Source organism: Cricetulus griseus, chromosome 7 (assembly GCF_003668045.3).
Source record: "Cricetulus griseus strain 17A/GY chromosome 7, alternate assembly CriGri-PICRH-1.0, whole genome shotgun sequence".
Lineage (NCBI taxonomy): Eukaryota > Metazoa > Chordata > Mammalia > Rodentia > Cricetidae > Cricetulus > Cricetulus griseus.
In genome coordinates this window covers 108,119,340-108,135,683 of record NC_048600.1, presented here as the reverse complement: position 1 = coordinate 108,135,683, position 16,344 = coordinate 108,119,340, and the positions used below count along the sequence as shown (strand labels likewise).

Sequence of the window (16,344 nt, the reverse complement as noted above, 5' to 3'; positions counted from 1 at the left end):
TTGGTACCAAACTGGGCGCGCTGCCACCCTACTCCCATCCCCGCCCCCACACAGTTGCCCCGGTGACACACAAAGACAAGAACGAGGTAGTCTTTCAGCAACACAATTACACAAGGAACAGAATAGTCTCTCCCACCCAGCCTGCACACACGTGTCCGATGGTTCCAGTCTGCTGTGACCCTGCCTGGCTCCAAACCCCCCGGAGGGGCAGGTGGCTTCCCCCACCACGGCCGGCCCTCGGAAACAAAGTGGGGTGTGTTGCAGAGGCCATGGAGATGCCAGATGGTTAGGCTCCTTTGAAAGTCCAAGAACCTCATGTCCTGGCAGGATTTGAAGGTGCTGGGTGGGGAAGTAGGCTGGGTGTTTGGGGGTCGGTGGGATGTTTCAGCATTGCCTTTGGTTGCTGGGCAGACAATGCATTATTTCCTGTGTCTTTGGGGGGGAGACTTAAATTTGGGGAGCAATGGAGGAGAGACCCCAAGAGGGGGTGGAGAAAGGAGCAGAAAAGGCAGTATTTGGGGTATCATAAGCCCAGCGGGCAGAAAGGGACTTATACCCACATAGGTCTTCAAGCAAGTGGACCAAGCTTCCTTTTTTTAAAAAGTTATTTATTTATTCTTTTTTTTTCCTTTTTGGTAAGGTTGGATGCACTTTTGGTTTTTGGTCAAGTTCAGTTGGTCAAAGATAAAAACTAAGTTTGAGAGATGAATGCAAAGGAAAAAATGTTTTCAAAGTCCATGTGAAATTGTCTCCCATTTTTTGGCTTTTGGGGAAATTCAGTTTGGGTTGTTTGTCTGTTTCCAGGGTTGGGAACAGTGGGCTGGGTGGGAGGGAACCTGATTGGGGTGGAGGGAGTTTACACGAAGCAGGCAGGGCCAATGTCTAATCCGAATTCCTGGTCTGGGGCACCAATGTCCAAGGGAGCCACATCAATGATGGGCAGGCGGGAGGTCTTGGTGGTTTTGTATTCGATGACTGTCTTGCCCCAACTTCCGGTGTGACTCTGGAGTGAATGAAGACAGTGGGAGAGGATCATTACCAAGGGTAACGATGGAGTGAGGGCCACTCTGAACTGCTAAAAGGCTAAAGCAGAAACCCAGTGAGGTGGGCGGGACCCAGTCTGGGAGACTCACCGTGCAGCCATCCATGAGGGTGCTGTAGGTGAAGCGGCTGTTGCCCTCGCCCCTGAGCTCGATCTCATTGGAGCCCTGGAGGAGCAGGGACTTCTTGAGGTTGCCAGTCTCTTGATCCATGTAGGCTACGCTGTTCTTGCAGTGGTAGGTGATGTTCTGGGAGGCCTCGGTGGACATCAGGCGCAGGAAGGTCAGCTGGATGGCAACATCAGCAGGGTCGGAGCCTTCGCTTCCATACTCGAACTGCATGGGCCAGAGAGAGCAGGGGATGAGTGAACACATGGAATTTCTAGTCCCTGCCTTCCTGCCCATGTATTTCTATCTCCAATTACAAAGAGGGGTATCGCTTATCCACGGATACCCAAGGACCCAGAACACCTGTCTCTTAGACCATCTCTACCCTTCCACTAAGCCAGTATTAAATCCACTCCAGGACTTCCTCTGCCTTCTGAGCACGAGGCTAGCCTGTCTCCTGCAAAGTGGCTCACGTACCTGGAATCCATCAGTCATGCTCTCGCCGAACCAGACATGCTCCTTTTCCTTGGGGTTCGGGCTGATGTACCAGTTCTTCTGAGGCACAGTGGGCTGAGTGGGGAACACACAGGTCTGACCTGTCTCCATGTTGCAGAAGACCTTGATGGCATCCAGGTTGCAGCCTTGGTTAGGGTCAATCCAGTACTCTCCTGAAATGGGCATGACAACGTGGAGTCAGGAGAAGCAGGCAGCCAGCACCATGTGTGAAAGTGGGATGCATAAAAGCAGGGGCGAGGAGGGGGGGGGAAGCAGCATGGTGGGAGGACAAGGATCAGAGTGGGGAGGCAGCTGGGGTTAGTCCTTACCGCTCTTCCAGTCAGAGTGGCACATCTTGAGGTCACGGCAAGTGCGGGCCGGGTTCTTGCGGGTGCCTTCGGGGCTTCGGATGTTCTCAATCTGCTGGCTCAGGCTCTTGAGGGTGGTGTCCACCTCAAGGTCACGGTCACGGACCACATTGGCATCATCAGCCCGGTAGTAGCGGCCACCATCATGAGACTTCTCTTGAGGTGGCTGAGGCAGGAAGCTGAAGTCGTAACCGCCACTGGGAGGGCCAGGAGGGCCAGGAGGACCAGGGGGGCCGGGGGGACCCTGTGCAAAGAGAGGAGGTCAGGTTTATTGGTATTCAAGTCTTCTTGGGGATGAAGGGTCATGAGGCAGAGGGTGTGGCGCTACGTACAGCAGGACCGCTATCACCAGTGCGACCTCGAGGACCAGGGGGACCAATGGGGCCAGGGAGACCGTTGAGTCCATCTTTGCCAGGAGCACCAGCAGAGCCAGGAGGACCCTGTTGGTAGAGAGATGATTGGAGAAAGTTGGCCAGAAACCCAACGCAGCCCCAAATCTGACTGAGGCGCACCCTCCCCACAGCTGCCTCTGTCTAGTCCACTCTTCTGCCTTAAAGGGTGCCCTCACCTAGTTACTGTGGCTAGTCTGGAAGGAGCCAGGATTGGAAGGCCAAAGGCTGTATAAAACCAAGGTTCTTTTTCTCCCCGCCCCCTGTCTGGCCTCTGAACTTTTCTCTGGAGAACAGAGGGATGCATGACGGGTAACCAGGGGTCCTCAAGGTACCTGAGACAGGGGAATCAGGAAGGCGCAACTTACCCGGGGACCTGCAGGGCCAGAAGCTCCAGAGGGACCTTGTTCACCAGGAGAGCCCTGAAGGACAGAGAAAGGCAGTTCAGGGGCAGTGGGGGTAACAAGCCCCCCATTCTAGATATCTAGCTCCAAGTTGTTCATGTGCTAAGACCACTCCCACAGTCCCTCTCTGGGTACCTCTCTGTGAGAAATGCCCAGAAATCTTCTGCCCCTCTCCCCCACAAGGAAGGAATCAGGGTGTCTATCTAGAGAAGAAACTAAGCGAGTGTTCCTCTTCCCACTAAGCAGCAAGCACCCGGGGATGGTGGGAAAAGCCCGATGGTAGCCAGAGCCTGGAAACTGTGTGTACTCACAGGAGAGCCAGGAGGACCCTGGAGACCGGAGAAGCCACGATGACCCTTTATGCCTCTATCACCTTGTTCACCTGTCTCACCCTTGTCACCACGGGGACCTTGGGGCCCCTAAAAGAAAGGAGGAGGCAGGCTGTCAGGTGAAAGTTCTCCTGGTGTTGAGTGGGACACTGTTCACATCTGGGCCACAGTGTTCACAGGACGTGAGGTTGACATGGGACACTTACAGCAGGGCCACGGGCACCAGCAGGGCCAATGGGACCAGCAGGACCAGCAGGACCCTGGGGAGAAAATAGTGTGTTAGAGCCTGACTAGGGGAGGCCAAGGCTGGGGGCTACAGGATGAGCCTTCCCCTTGGCCAGACCACTCCTAGCCCACATCTCTCATGCTGTGGCCACCTCTCCTGACTCCTAGTCAAGCCTTCCCAGAGCCAAGCTTCATGTGATGAGCTGGGGCAAACTCCATGCCTGGGGGAGAGGGGAGATGGAGTTCTGTCTAGAAGAAGGGCCTCAAGGCCAAATTACGGCTCAATTTTTCCAGAAAGGCCAAGAGCCCAGACATATCCGAAGACTCTCTCTTCTCCTGCAGCTAGATGAGGTAATTCACCCATTCCCAGGCCTTTGGGCATTCCTGAAGCAAAGGCCCAGATACTTACAGTCTCACCACGATCGCCACTCTTGCCAGCAGGTCCAACAGGGCCAGGAGCACCAGGAGCACCAGGGGCACCAGGGGGGCCAGCGGGGCCAGTCTCACCACGGTCACCCTGGGAGCAGAGGGTAGAGGTTATGGGTCAGGCTCAGATGGAGTGTTGAAGTTGGGGAGGGGTTGGGGCAAACCAGAGTCCAACCAAGAGTCCAGGTGTGTGGCCTGATCTTTTACCTTGGGGCCAGGAGCACCATCTCTTCCGGGGGAGCCTTCGGCACCAGGAGATCCCTGTAGGGAGAGTGGGAGAAAGTGAGAAACCATCCCAGAGAAGAGGTCAGACACCGGGCTAGTGGCCCTGCACAGGCACTGGCTAGGGGGTGGAGGCTGCTTACCTCACGTCCAGATTCACCAGGGGGCCCAGCCAATCCAGGGGGGCCCATGGGGCCAGGGGGACCACGTTCACCACTTGATCCAGAAGGACCTTGTTTGCCAGGTTCACCCTGAAGAAGAAGAAGAGAGAGTAAGGCTGGAGGCCAGATGTAGGGGCTCAAGCCATGAGGCTACTTCTGTCATATTTGCTCTCCTTGTCTCCCCCACTGCTACCCTGCCTTTTCCAAGTCCTGGGATGATTCATCTTGGAGACCCTAAGATGAAGGAGCACTCACAGAGGGGCCAGGAAGACCAGGGAAGCCTCTTTCTCCTCTCTGACCAGGAAGACCAACCACACCACGCTGTCCAGCAATACCCTGAGGTCCAGGAGTACCAGGAGAGCCCTGTGGGAGGCAGACAGGGGTGAGAAGAGCTCACAATGAGAACATTCACAACTCTGGAACTCTCCAGAACTATAGAAACCAGAGCTAGCACTTACAGCAGGTCCATCAGCACCAGGGGCTCCTTTCTCACCAGCAGGGCCAGGAGGACCTGGGGGACCAACTTCACCAGGACGTCCTGCGGGACCAGTCTCACCACGGGGACCTTTGCCTCCTTCTTTGCCAACAGGACCGGGAGGGCCAGGGGGTCCAGCATTTCCCTAGATGGGCATAAGAGAGACTGTCAGAATCCAAACTTCCAAAGTGTGTGCCCCACTCCAATCCCAAACGACAGATACTCACAGAGGGGCCAGGGGGACCAACACGGCCAGCAGCACCAGGGAAACCAGTAGCACCCTGGCAGGAGAGAACACAGGGTGGTCAGAAGTGAACAGTCATCTCACCCGGCCTAATTCCCTCCAATCTCTGGCCTTGGAGACTTCACAGAGATGCGGATGGTACTCACAGGGGGACCAGCAGCACCACGAGCACCTTTGGGTCCAGGAGCACCAACGTTACCCTGTAAGAGAGTATGGCCATATGAGACACAGGCTGGCCCCAAGCCTAAGGCTAACAAAAACTCAGGTTGTAGAGGATGAGATACTCACAATGGGGCCAGGGGGTCCAGCAGGTCCGGCAGGTCCAGGAGGACCAGAGTCACCTTTAGTACCAGTTTCACCAGGTTCACCTTTAGCACCAGGTTGGCCATCAGCACCCTGGGCAAGAGGGAAAATGGAAAGTGGAGGATTGGGCTAGTCAGCCCGGGAGCAGAGGGTCTCTGGGCTGGAGGGGGAGTCACAGCTAGAAACTTGGAGTTGCAGAGACACTCAGCGACAACCAGTCCCTCCCCATCCTTCTCCTCTGACTCAGGGTAGCACTTCTGTTCTCATTCCATCACCTAAGGTCCCATGCCTCATATTTCAGCAGGTGACAGAAAGAGAGTCTTGGTACTCACAGGGGGGCCAGCGAAACCAGCAGGGCCAGGGGGGCCAGGCTCACCACGGTCTCCCTAAAAGAAGAGGATGATGACTTTGGAGAGATATCACAACATTGGGGAAGGAGAGAAACAGATGATGTAAAGGGATAAAGGCGGTGGTGGTGGTGGTGGTGGTGGTGGTGGTGGTGGTGTGGTGGTGTGGTGTGTGTGTGTGTGTGTGTGTGTGTGTGTGTGTGCGTGTGTGAAAGCAAATAGGAGAGAAGGGCAGACCACAGATCTTAGCAGGGGTCTTCTGTACTTACGGGGGCACCACGGGCTCCGGTGGGACCAGCAGGACCACTGGGACCAGTTTCACCCTATGAGGGAGAGACAACAACTCTAAACTCTCCTGCAAGATGAACCAATAACACCTCCCCACCCTTCTGGTCCCTCAAACTTCCTGGGTCACCAGCTTTATATGGCAGGACATGCCTTCCCTGCAGAGCCCCACCTGGGCTTGCTGAGGCAGTTATGTGTTAGGAAATCAGTGACAAAGCAGCCACTCACCTTGTCACCAGGGGCACCAGCAGGGCCAGGAGGACCAATGGGACCAGTCAGACCACGGACGCCATCTTTGCCAGGAGAGCCATCGGCACCTTTGGGTCCAGCATCACCCTAAAGACAGGGTAAAGTCAGACTTCCAGTGTGGGGCCAGGAGTTGAGCTACAGAGTTCTGCAAATATTTCTCAGGGTCCTTCTTCAGGTACAGCATTCTGCAGATGTTTCTCAGACACGGTGCCAAGGATACAAGATCCTTTCAGGGGTAAAGGTGCCTACTTGAGGATTTACGTGGAACCTGGGTTAAGAGGCCCCTGAGGTCAACAGGACAATAAATAAGGGCGCCTCCATTAGGGGAAAGCCCCAGCTCTCATTACCATGGTAACATCAGGAGAAGGGCCTGAATCACAGGCATAAAATTACCCAGCAAAGCAAGGAGATGGGTGAGAACCACCAAGAGCTCATAGGAGGGGAAGGTTGACTTACTCTGTCACCCTTAGGACCTGGAAGACCAGCTGCACCACGTTCACCAGGCATTCCCTGAAGACCGGGAGCGCCCTGGCTACCGGGAGCTCCGGGGGCACCAGTATCACCCTGTTTGGTAAACAAAAAGATGAGTGAGACATGGAGTCCCAGGAAATGTCTCAGAGCCCCTATGTGTGGGTCCAAGGTCAAGGTTCCAGCTAAAAGAACAAACTCACAGATCTGACCTCAGGTTCCATAGGCCCCCACTCTGGTCTTGTCCCCCAACCCTCCACACCTCTATGGTTTGAGTCTCATAGCCATCATACCCTTTCCATGATGCCCTCACCTTGGCACCATCATTGCCAGGAGCACCATTGTTTCCACGGGGACCAGCAGGACCTGGGGGACCTTGTACACCACGCTCACCAGGGAAACCTCTCTCGCCCTACAAAGGAAGGAGAGGGCACATGATGGCTGCTCCAACAGGGCCAAGCCCAGGACATAGTGATGGAAATGGCATGAGAGGGCCCACTTACTCTTGCTCCAGAGGGTCCAGGGGCACCAAGGTCTCCAGGAACACCCTGAGGGTGGGAAGGAGAAACAACAGTGAGACCAAACTCCCCTTGAGCCTCTGCCCCTCTTGCTGTGAGCTGGTCCTTGGGGCCCACATTTAGAGATGGACACATTTTCGGCTGAGAATTGGAATCTCTTTTTAACAGTAGGAAGGCTTGAGGTAAAGCCAGAGTTATTCTGTATAAAGAAGTCACCTTGCCTAGAACCCACACAACCATTTCCAGATCATATGTAGCTCCCATGTTCTTTTTAGTGTAACCACAGTCCTCCCCTGTGTCTAACCTCTCTTTCTAGCTGCTGCCTTCCTGACCAGCTAGGGACAGTGAGTGGTTTGTTACTTTTTTATTTCCTGCATGCTCCTGCCCTCTGCCCAGCTGCTATGTCTTACCTGTTCACCGGGCTTGCCTGCTTCACCAGGAGGACCAGCAGGGCCGGGGAGACCCTGTAAGGTGGGAGATGGAGGGGAAGGGCTTAAAATCTGTAAGAGTTAACAAAGGAACATCCTGAACTCTCTAGAAACCTGTCACCAGACCTTACCTGGAATCCAGGGGAGCCAGCGGGGCCTTGTTCACCTCTCTCACCAGCAGGACCCTGTCACAGAGAAGAGGCTGTGGTCATGAATAGTCCAAGGAGAAGGGAGGCAGAGTGCCCCCTTCCCTGCTCCCCAGGCCTCCCAGACAGAGACACTTACAGCAGGGCCGGGGGCTCCCTGAGCTCCAGCTTCTCCATCTTTGCCAGCAGGACCCTGTAGGGAGAAGGTGATAAACTCAGTGTGGTGAGGCAGATAACAGCAGCAGGTAAGGCCTGAACCTCTGGGACAAAGCAGAGCCCACCAGTGGCTTCCAATGTTCTCACAGTGGCTGCACTCTGAGGATGGTATGTGTCACAGCAGGGACAGAAGGGTGACAGAGACTCAAAAGAGATACTTACAACAGGGCCAGGGGGTCCAGGAACGCCCCGCTCTCCAGCCTTTCCGGGTTCTCCCTATGTAGAAAGGGAGGCAGGGTTGAGGGTCACGGCAGGAGACCGTTGCAGTCAAGGACCCCCTCATTACAGTGAGTGTTCCTAGGGGGCTTTCTGTTCAAGAAGGCTGCAGCCTCTAGGGGAGGCCTTGCTGGCATCTAATGCTTGGCCTCTCTGCCTGCACCCAAAGCAGATGTTGCCCAAGGCTCCTTCCTAGTCACCCTCTCCCCCTCCTTTTCCCTGACTCACACCTGCAATGGCTTTTTATTTCCTCAGCGTTCTCCCTTCCCTACCAAACTTAGGGGTGACTCTTGGATAGAAAGCCCAATACTTATTTGTTGGGGACAAAGCAATGATCATGGAGCCAAGAGTCTCTTATTTTACCAATGGGTCCATATAGGGTTATTAAGGGGCCTGAGGTCATGGAGCAAGTCAGTGGAGTTAGTACAGCTGTCCCTGGTTCTGCTTTGTTCCTCATTGGGTACTTACAGCAGTACCCTTAGGTCCAGGGAATCCCATCACACCAGCCTGGCCACGGGCTCCAGGAGGACCTGGGGGTCCAGGGCGACCATCTTGACCAGCGGGACCCTGAGGACGAGAGGCAGAAGAGTTGCCGTAAGGACAAAGTTATGTATACAGTGGGGTAGGGGTGAAGAGTGAGAGAGGAAGCATACTTACAGGGGGGCCGGTTTTGCCATCAGGACCAGGGCTGCCAGGACTGCCAGTGAGACCCTGTGGAGAGGCAGAAGCATGAACAAAGGAAGGGGGAGGGGGACGGTGTGTGTGTGTGGAGTCTGGAGCACCAATTACAGGCTGTCCCAGTCTCACACAGGACAGAGGGTCTTGGCTCTCACCTTGGCACCAGGGAGACCAGCTTCACCAGGACGACCAGCTTCACCAGGAGAACCTTTAGGACCAGCAGGCCCGGGAGAACCACGTTCACCAGCAGGACCCTAAGTGGATAGAAGTCACAGACACATCAGGGTCACAGCCTTGGCCTCATCACCATGGCTAGCATCTTCTTCATGCTAGGAGAAGGTTCAGGACTTTGAGGGGCATCGGTGGGGATGCCAAAGTGAGGCCAAATATTAGGAGGAGGGATACACAAATATGGGCATGGGTAGCTGGGAGCATTGTTGGGAGCATGAGTGTAGGGAGGTGTGAACAGTCCTGTCAGCTTGGGGGGTCAGTTTCACTGCCAGGAAGAAAGGTTACCTTGGGGCCAGCAACACCATCAGCACCAGGGAAACCACGGCTACCAGGTCCACCCTGCAGGGAGAAAAGAAGAGGCCAGTGAGCTTAATCACCACCCTAGACACTGGGCAAGCACTGAGGGCAGAGAGAAGAGGGAGAAGAGCAGGGGACTTACACGCTCGCCAGGAGGTCCGGGCAGGCCAGTCGGTCCAGGTTCACCACGGGCTCCTCGTTTTCCTTCTTCCCCAGCAGGGCCAGGGGGACCTTGAACACCAGCAGGGCCCTGGAGTGGGCAGAGAGAGAGTGGCCTACGTGAGGGGCACAAGACCCAGGAGCCTACAAGGCTGACCTCTAGCAGGGGTGGGGGCTCCCTTCCTCCTTGGGTTTCCCTGGAGAGGCTCCCAGGCCCAAGGGGCTGAGGAGAAGGAGGGGTGACATGGGACTTACGGGCTCTCCTTTGGCACCAGTGTCTCCTTTGTTGCCAGGAGCACCAGGTTCACCCTGTGTTGGGGGAGCAGGAGAGAATGAGAGTTGGTGTTACTCTGTTGGTTCACAAATGTATGCTTTCCCCAGAAGGGGGCGCACTGGAGCTAGTGCATGAATTGGGCAGAAGGGAAAGTTTTGTACTTACGCTGTTACCCTTGGGACCTGGAGCGCCACTGGGGCCCTGGGGTCCAGAGGGGCCTCGAGCACCAGGGAAGCCAGGAGCACCAGCAATACCAGGAGCACCCTGCAGGAGGCAGGACAGACATTTTATCCCAGGGCTGGAGGGCAGGGGACAGGAGGCATGTGGGCATGGGAGGAGGGCTGGTAGTGACTTACATTAGCACCTTTAGCACCAGGTTGTCCATCAGCACCGGGGTTTCCCTGCCACACAGAGAAAGGAGGGTGAGTGACAGGCAAGAACTCTGACGCTAACAAGTAGCACAGGGGACAGTTGCAGGGGGACACTTACAGCAGGGCCGGCAGCACCAGCAGGGCCAGGGGGTCCGGGTTCACCACGAACACCCTGGGGACCTTCAGAGCCTCGGGCTCCTTGGGGACCAGCTTCACCCTGTATTAGAGGAGAAGACAAATGGATGTCAGGTGTGTGTTGGGGGGTGAGGGCAGAAGAGCAAGGGTGAGGACTTTGAGAGCTAGAGAGGGGACCCCAGGATAAGGGTGTTGAGGAATGCGATCCATTCTTGCCACTCTGGGCTTCTCTGATCTGGGGTGATATCCAGCCTTTGGCCTGTAACAGTCATATTCAAAGAAAGAACGGGTCTCACCTTAGCACCAACAGCACCAGGGAATCCAGGAGGTCCAGTGGGGCCAGTGGGACCCTGGGAACAAAATGGAGGTTTAACTACAAGGCCTAGATGGAGGCTAAGAGCTCCTAACTTTCAACAGCTGATGTCAGCCCCAAGAGCTGACCCTGACACCTCATCCCACTCCCAAACTCAAAGTCAAAGCCATCCTTACAGGGGGCCCAGCTGCACCAGTAGCACCATCATTTCCACGAGCACCCTGCAAGACAGAGGAGAGGCCCAATTATGTCTCTGAGCACTGGACAGTTCCCAGAGTCCCCGAGGAACCCCAACTAGAGTCCAGGGACATCCCAAGGGGCTAGGAGTACTTACAGCAGGGCCAGGGGCTCCAGGGCGACCTCTCTCACCAGGCAGACCTCGGGGACCCTGATAACCAAATCAAGAGAGGTCAAGTGTGATGGAGACAGCTCTCCCAGCCCGCTATCCACCCTTCACTCCACCCCTCCCTCTTGAAGCACCCCCACCCCTCAAAGCTAGCATACTCACCATCTGGCCGGGAGCTCCATTTTCACCGGGGCTTCCAGGCTCTCCCTAGGGACAGAGAACAAGGTGAGGGATTCATGTACTGTAGGACTGTTGGGGTGCTGTGTGCAGGGCCCTTTGACATCTCTTACCTTAGGACCAGCGGGACCAGCATCTCCTTTGGCACCATCCAGACCACTGAAACCCTAAGAGAGGAACGAGGATGAGGTGAGACCCTGTGGAGGGAGTATGCCACTTTTTGACAGTCACACAGATTTGGGGAGTTTTGGAAGATCATTCCAGCCATCTCTCTGTCCCCGAGCTAGACTAGACCTGAATTCACCCATTGTCCTATCCAGTCGTTTCACTGGGACTTCTTTCCCACGAAAGGAAGCTCTTTTGGATGTCTAACCTATGACCTTTGAAACAGCTGCAGCTACTATCTAACACGATACACAACAGGATCTCTTGGGGGAGGTGGCTAGGATGGTGACTTGGGACTTGGAGAGCTTCATCAACTCAAGAGACTTACTCTGTGTCCCTTCATTCCAGGGAGGCCAGCTGTTCCAGGCAATCCCCGAGCACCCTGGAGAGAAAGGCAATAAGGACATGGAAAGGTGTCGGGAGAGCTCTGTGAACATTGCATCCCCAGTGCAGGAAGATCCAAGGCCCATCCTCACACTTGCTCACCTGGGGCCCAGGAGGTCCACGATCACCAGTACGGCCAGGTTTACCAGGTTCCCCCTGCAGAGAGAAAAACGGCCATCACGACTGTGTCGCTTCCAACTAGGAAAGGGTAGAAGGGCTCATGTTTATTGGGGGTTATTGAAGGGTGGGTTTCGTTTAGGGGCCCGGAATCTAATCGTGAACCTAAAGCTAAGTTTAGATCTCCAAGAAAACTTCTGGTGACATTTGAGTACCTTCAAAGGAATTTCTGTCACCGTGCATTCATTCCCACATCTGAACACCCAGAGATCTTAAACCTGGATTACTCCAAGGAATGGGCGCGGGGGTGGGCATGGGGGTGGGGACGGGCTCACTAAAACATTCTACTCAGTGAAAAGGTCACTGCTAAAGGCTGTCTGGGCACCAGGGAGAACTTTCGTCTTCTTCCCCTGGTTATTGCCCCCAAGGCTGATGAGACCCTGTTGGGAGGATTTTAGGACCCACACAGAGAAGGCCACAGGATGAGCTAGGATCTTCCCCTGGGGCTACTTACATCATCTCCGTTCTTGCCAGGAGGGCCAGGGGGGCCACGGGGACCCATTGGACCCTAGAGGAGACAGGAGAGGCAGTTAGAACCCCAAGATGAGAGACAAAGAAGAGGAAGAATGGGGTGGGGAGGCGACAAGTCACTCCCCACTCAGTGTGGGTGATCTTCCACAAGAGAATTTATGGAGAGGAAGGTGTATGTACATGGAGGACTGACTTACTGAAGCGCCAGGCTCGCCAGGTTCACCAGGGGGGCCTTGGAAACCCTGAGGACCCTGGAGAATGAAAGAAATACAGGCTCAGAAAGGCAGGTTCTACCAGCCTCCTGCTCTCCCCGAATCTTTCTCCCTCCACATCTCCCATGCACAAGGTGATACATGAAGATTCCTGAGGACTTACAGGTGCACCAGGGGGGCCAGGGAGACCACGAGGACCAGAAGGACCCTACAAAAGGAAAAAGGGGGGCATGTAATATCTGTGGGTGAAAGCAGTATGGGAGACATCTGTTTTTACTGCTTCCTGTGGGATCACAGTTGTCTGTCCTGCATGTTCTCTGGGTCTGAAGTCCCAAAGGTGGCCTTTACCTCCCTACCACCCCCTCTAGCAGGACCGTCATTGGCCTTTCTCTTCCAGATCCTCATTCCCTTTGTTATCACTGCTCCCCCTGGTGGCTCACCATAGGGCCAGGCACGGAAACTCCAGCGGATTTCTCGTCATAGCCATAGGACATCTGGGAAGCAAAGTTCTAGAAAAACAAGAGAGAACGCATGAGAAATTGGGCTCAGGATGGTACAGTGAAGGGCAGGAGGCGTTGCCAGTAATGGGACAAACTGACATGGGCTTGCGGATGTGTTTAAGAGAGACAGCAGCGCTGCCTGTGCCAGACACCTCAATGGAACCTTCTAACCAGACAATCCCAAACTGCAGAACAATCTATAAAATAACTGCCTCTGCCCATCAACCAGACTCTTCAAACCCTTGCTGTGCCAAGGATGACAAAGAGTCTCAGAAACAGTCAACATTTGTGGGGCTCAAAGAGATGAGATAACAAAATGAAAATGGTGGTCTTGGACAAGAAGGAAAAAAAAAGATGCTATAAAGGAAATCTGAAAGTGGGTTGTATATTAGGCAATAGTGCTAGAGGAACTTTAAATTTGGTACTATGGTCCCCTGTTAAGGAAATGCACGTACGTGCTTTGGAGCATAGGGCATGGGCATGTTCTTGGTAATTTCACACACACACACACACACACACACACACACACACACACACACACACAGACAGGAGATAACTGTGTACTCGGTGGTGAAGGAGTTGTGATGAAGGATGAATGGAAGTTCTGGGCACTATTGCAACTTTTCTGTAAGCTTATGATTATTTAAAAATATAAAGTTATATCTGCAGAAATCAAATCAAATCAAAGCAAAAACCGGGAGTCACACAGGGCTGAGGTCTCCAAGCTCTACTTACTCCTCCGAGGCCAGCAGGGCCGGGGAGACCAGGAGGACCAGGAGGACCAGGAAGCCCAGGCTGTCCAGGGATGCCATCTTTTCCAGGGGGGCCAGCGGGTCCCTGCACCAAGAAAGGGCGGGGCTGCTATGAGCACAAACCAGAGCCACGCCCCCTCCAGTTTCCCAGCTCACTTAGAATGCAATGCTTACCCTTGGGCCTTGAGGGCCGCGGTCTCCCTTGGGTCCCTGTGGGTTTGAGGGTGAAGAAACAAGAGGCCGGTTAGAGAAATGAGGAAAATTGGAGTCCATAGGAGGGACAGTAGGAGTCATGGACGGGTGAGTGAAAACAGGGAGTAGAGTATTACCTCGACTCCTATGAGTTCTTGGTCTGGTGATACTGTGGGGGAAAAGATGTGAAGTTAGAAGTAAATTTGCTAAGGTACCTGAGGTGTTAGAGGCTTTCAAGACACAGGCAACGACGGGACTCTGACCTCCCCTAACTGTAGGCCCAGAACGTACCAAACTCTTCTGGGCAGACAGGACAGCACTCCCCTTCACGTTTTTGGGGGTTGACACAATCCATCTTTTCCTGGCACACCACGGCATCGCACACGGCTGTGCCATTGTGGCAGATACAGATCAAGCAGGTATCGGCTTTCCACGTCTCACCATTAGGGATCTTTACGCCATTGTGTATGCAGGTGATTTCAGGGACTGCGCAAATAGGGAAAGAGCGGCTCTAAGTCCCCACTTCGGGGCACCAGGGATCCCAGCCCTATTCGCCCTTTCCTCTGTCTTAGAGGCGCACGTAGGTTTTCCACTTCCCGCCTCCCGCATCCCCCACTCCCCATTTTCTTCCCTAAAACCCTTAAATGCTGGTCTGCTCCAAAGCGGCGTTCAGTGACAGCTCGGGGCGCCTGGCCAGGACAGCTATAACTTCCCAGCTCTCAGGAACTTAAACAAAGCTTTAGACTGGGGTTGCTTCCAAACTCAACTTCAGCCCACGCGCGCGGGAACCAAGTGAAATAAAAAGCCTTCTGCGGGAGAGTAGGAGGGATCCTATACAGTAGAACGGGGCCCGTGGGATGTGGTTTGAGCGCAAATAAGAGGCGGGGGTGGGAGGAGAGAAGGGGAGTTCCAGCCCTGGTCCCACCCCCATTCCCTGGGCAGGTGGGATGGAGTGGGAGGGGCTAAAATGTGGAGTGGCTGATCTCCGTGGAGTCCGGTCCTAAAGTTGGATACATCTTAACCCCCATGCTCCCAGGAATCTTTTCCCTCCCCAGGAATCTTAAAACCTCGCTTTCGAGACGAGCCAGCCAGTGCTTTGGCGTCTCTCCTTAACTAAAAAGAACTCAAGTCTACAAATAGTGATGATTAGTAAACCACGCCCACCGCTCTAGTAACGGTTCAAGGCAACCACTAGGTGGCGGGCAACACTAAGCAACGGACTGAGCGGAACCAATTTTACCCAGCCTGAGCCATTTCTTTTAAAGACTGGGGCTACCCCATGCCTGGTTTTATTTTCCCCGTCTGGAGATGGGGGTCCAAGCCCGGCAATAACCCAGATCTTCCCTCTTTAGCCCGCGCGCTATAAAGTGCAGTACCAGGACGCGTAGTGCTCAAGGCTGACCAGCAGGGGGCGCAGGGACCGCGCCCTGTCAAGTCCGAGCCAAACTTTCTCATCCAGCAACCCTCCCACTCCGTGCGTTCCCTCCCCCTGAGCCCAGCACCCCGGCGGCCCCAGCAACACTGTCTAGCCTGCAGAGAAGGCAAACAATCTTTCCTTATGAATCACCCCGCAGCCTCTTTGATAGCTTTTACATCTTGGGCTCCGAATCTCTATTCCAGCCGCCTTATTCCACCTTCGACGTACTCTGTCCCAACCCGTGCCCAGATTCCCACTTTTCCTGTTGTGCTACTTATGGGTGCTTGGAACTTACTCCTGAGCCACTTCACCCCACGTTCCACTTCTGAGAACCGCTCATCCTCATCTGCACCCCAGGGTGGCCTCTCTCCTCCCAGTTCCTCCCCATCACCTTCCCCACCTCCGACTGAAGCATCCGTTTAAGTCTCAATTGTCAGGACCCAGTGCAGAACGCGATACCAAGAAGCCGTGAACTCCCCAAAGTTTGGAACTTACTGTCTCCTTGGCCGTGCGTCAGGAGGGCAGTGGCCCCTAAGAGGAGCAGGAGCCGGAGGTCCACAAAGCTGAACATGTCTAGACCCTAGACATGTAGACTCTTTGCGGCTGGGGTGGGGGGTTAGCTTCGGCTCATGCGTGGCCTCACTCCGCGTGCCTCCTGCTCCGTCCTGAGGAGAAACTCCGGTCTGCTCCGACGACTGGCCTGGGCCCCTTTTATACCATCCTGAGGAGAGCTGGGAGGAACCCTGCCTCTTGGAGAGGGGGAGCTTGCAGCCCGGCCCCCAGCCAATCAGAACTGCCTGGCCCGGCCCCCAATTTGGAACGAAGAGGTGGGAGGAGGGAAAGAAAGGGAAGGAGTCCACCCAGCCCCCCCCCCCCACTTTGCAACTCTGCTGCCCCTGCCCCCCAGACCTACCCAGGCCAGAGATACTGGAGTATGACTGGGCCCTTGGTACACTGATTTGTGGGTAGGGGATGCCCCTTGCACTTTCTTTCTGGGACCTCAAATCAGAAGGATGTGAAACTGGGGATTT

General features: G+C 54.8%; 1 protein-coding gene across 1 annotated transcript; it reads right to left on the bottom strand.

The window, feature by feature from the left end:
* Positions 1 to 635: 635 nt before the first annotated feature.
* Col1a1 (collagen type I alpha 1 chain) lies at positions 636 to 16,007 on the bottom strand. Its single transcript, XM_027424295.2, has 51 exons — positions 15,809 to 16,007; positions 14,188 to 14,382; positions 14,034 to 14,065; positions 13,879 to 13,914; positions 13,688 to 13,789; positions 12,893 to 12,961; positions 12,616 to 12,660; positions 12,438 to 12,491; positions 12,224 to 12,277; positions 11,695 to 11,748; positions 11,537 to 11,590; positions 11,157 to 11,210; positions 11,029 to 11,073; positions 10,855 to 10,908; positions 10,697 to 10,741; positions 10,504 to 10,557; positions 10,191 to 10,289; positions 10,058 to 10,102; positions 9,867 to 9,965; positions 9,683 to 9,736; positions 9,411 to 9,518; positions 9,257 to 9,310; positions 8,896 to 8,994; positions 8,720 to 8,773; positions 8,531 to 8,629; positions 8,009 to 8,062; positions 7,770 to 7,823; positions 7,616 to 7,669; positions 7,467 to 7,520; positions 7,042 to 7,086; positions 6,852 to 6,950; positions 6,527 to 6,634; positions 6,050 to 6,157; positions 5,806 to 5,859; positions 5,522 to 5,575; positions 5,175 to 5,282; positions 5,033 to 5,086; positions 4,870 to 4,923; positions 4,626 to 4,787; positions 4,423 to 4,530; positions 4,150 to 4,257; positions 3,992 to 4,045; positions 3,768 to 3,875; positions 3,340 to 3,393; positions 3,116 to 3,223; positions 2,769 to 2,822; positions 2,344 to 2,451; positions 1,973 to 2,255; positions 1,626 to 1,816; positions 1,134 to 1,376; positions 636 to 1,003 (listed from the first exon to the last, which is right to left on the bottom strand). Exons 1-51 carry the CDS (start codon positions 15,882 to 15,884, stop codon positions 857 to 859), a joined length of 4,362 nt encoding a protein of 1,453 aa, XP_027280096.1. The 5' UTR covers positions 15,885 to 16,007; the 3' UTR covers positions 636 to 856.
* Positions 16,008 to 16,344: the final 337 nt, after the last annotated feature.

What these genes read in the sequence shown, in the direction of transcription:
- Col1a1 (XM_027424295.2), bottom strand. Translation starts at nt 15,884, where the DNA reads ATGTTCAGCTTTGTGGACCTCCGGCTCCTGCTCCTCTTAGGGGCCACT. An exon ending in AAGAACTCATAGGAGTCGAG is followed by an intron (nt 13,915 to 14,033) that starts GTAATACTCTAC and finishes TCAAACCCACAG; the next exon opens with GGACCCAAGGGAGACCGCGG. An exon ending in CAGGTCCTAAGGGTGACAGA is followed by an intron (nt 6,158 to 6,526) that starts GTAAGTCAACCT and finishes CCCTGTCTTTAG; the next exon opens with GGTGATGCTGGACCCAAAGG.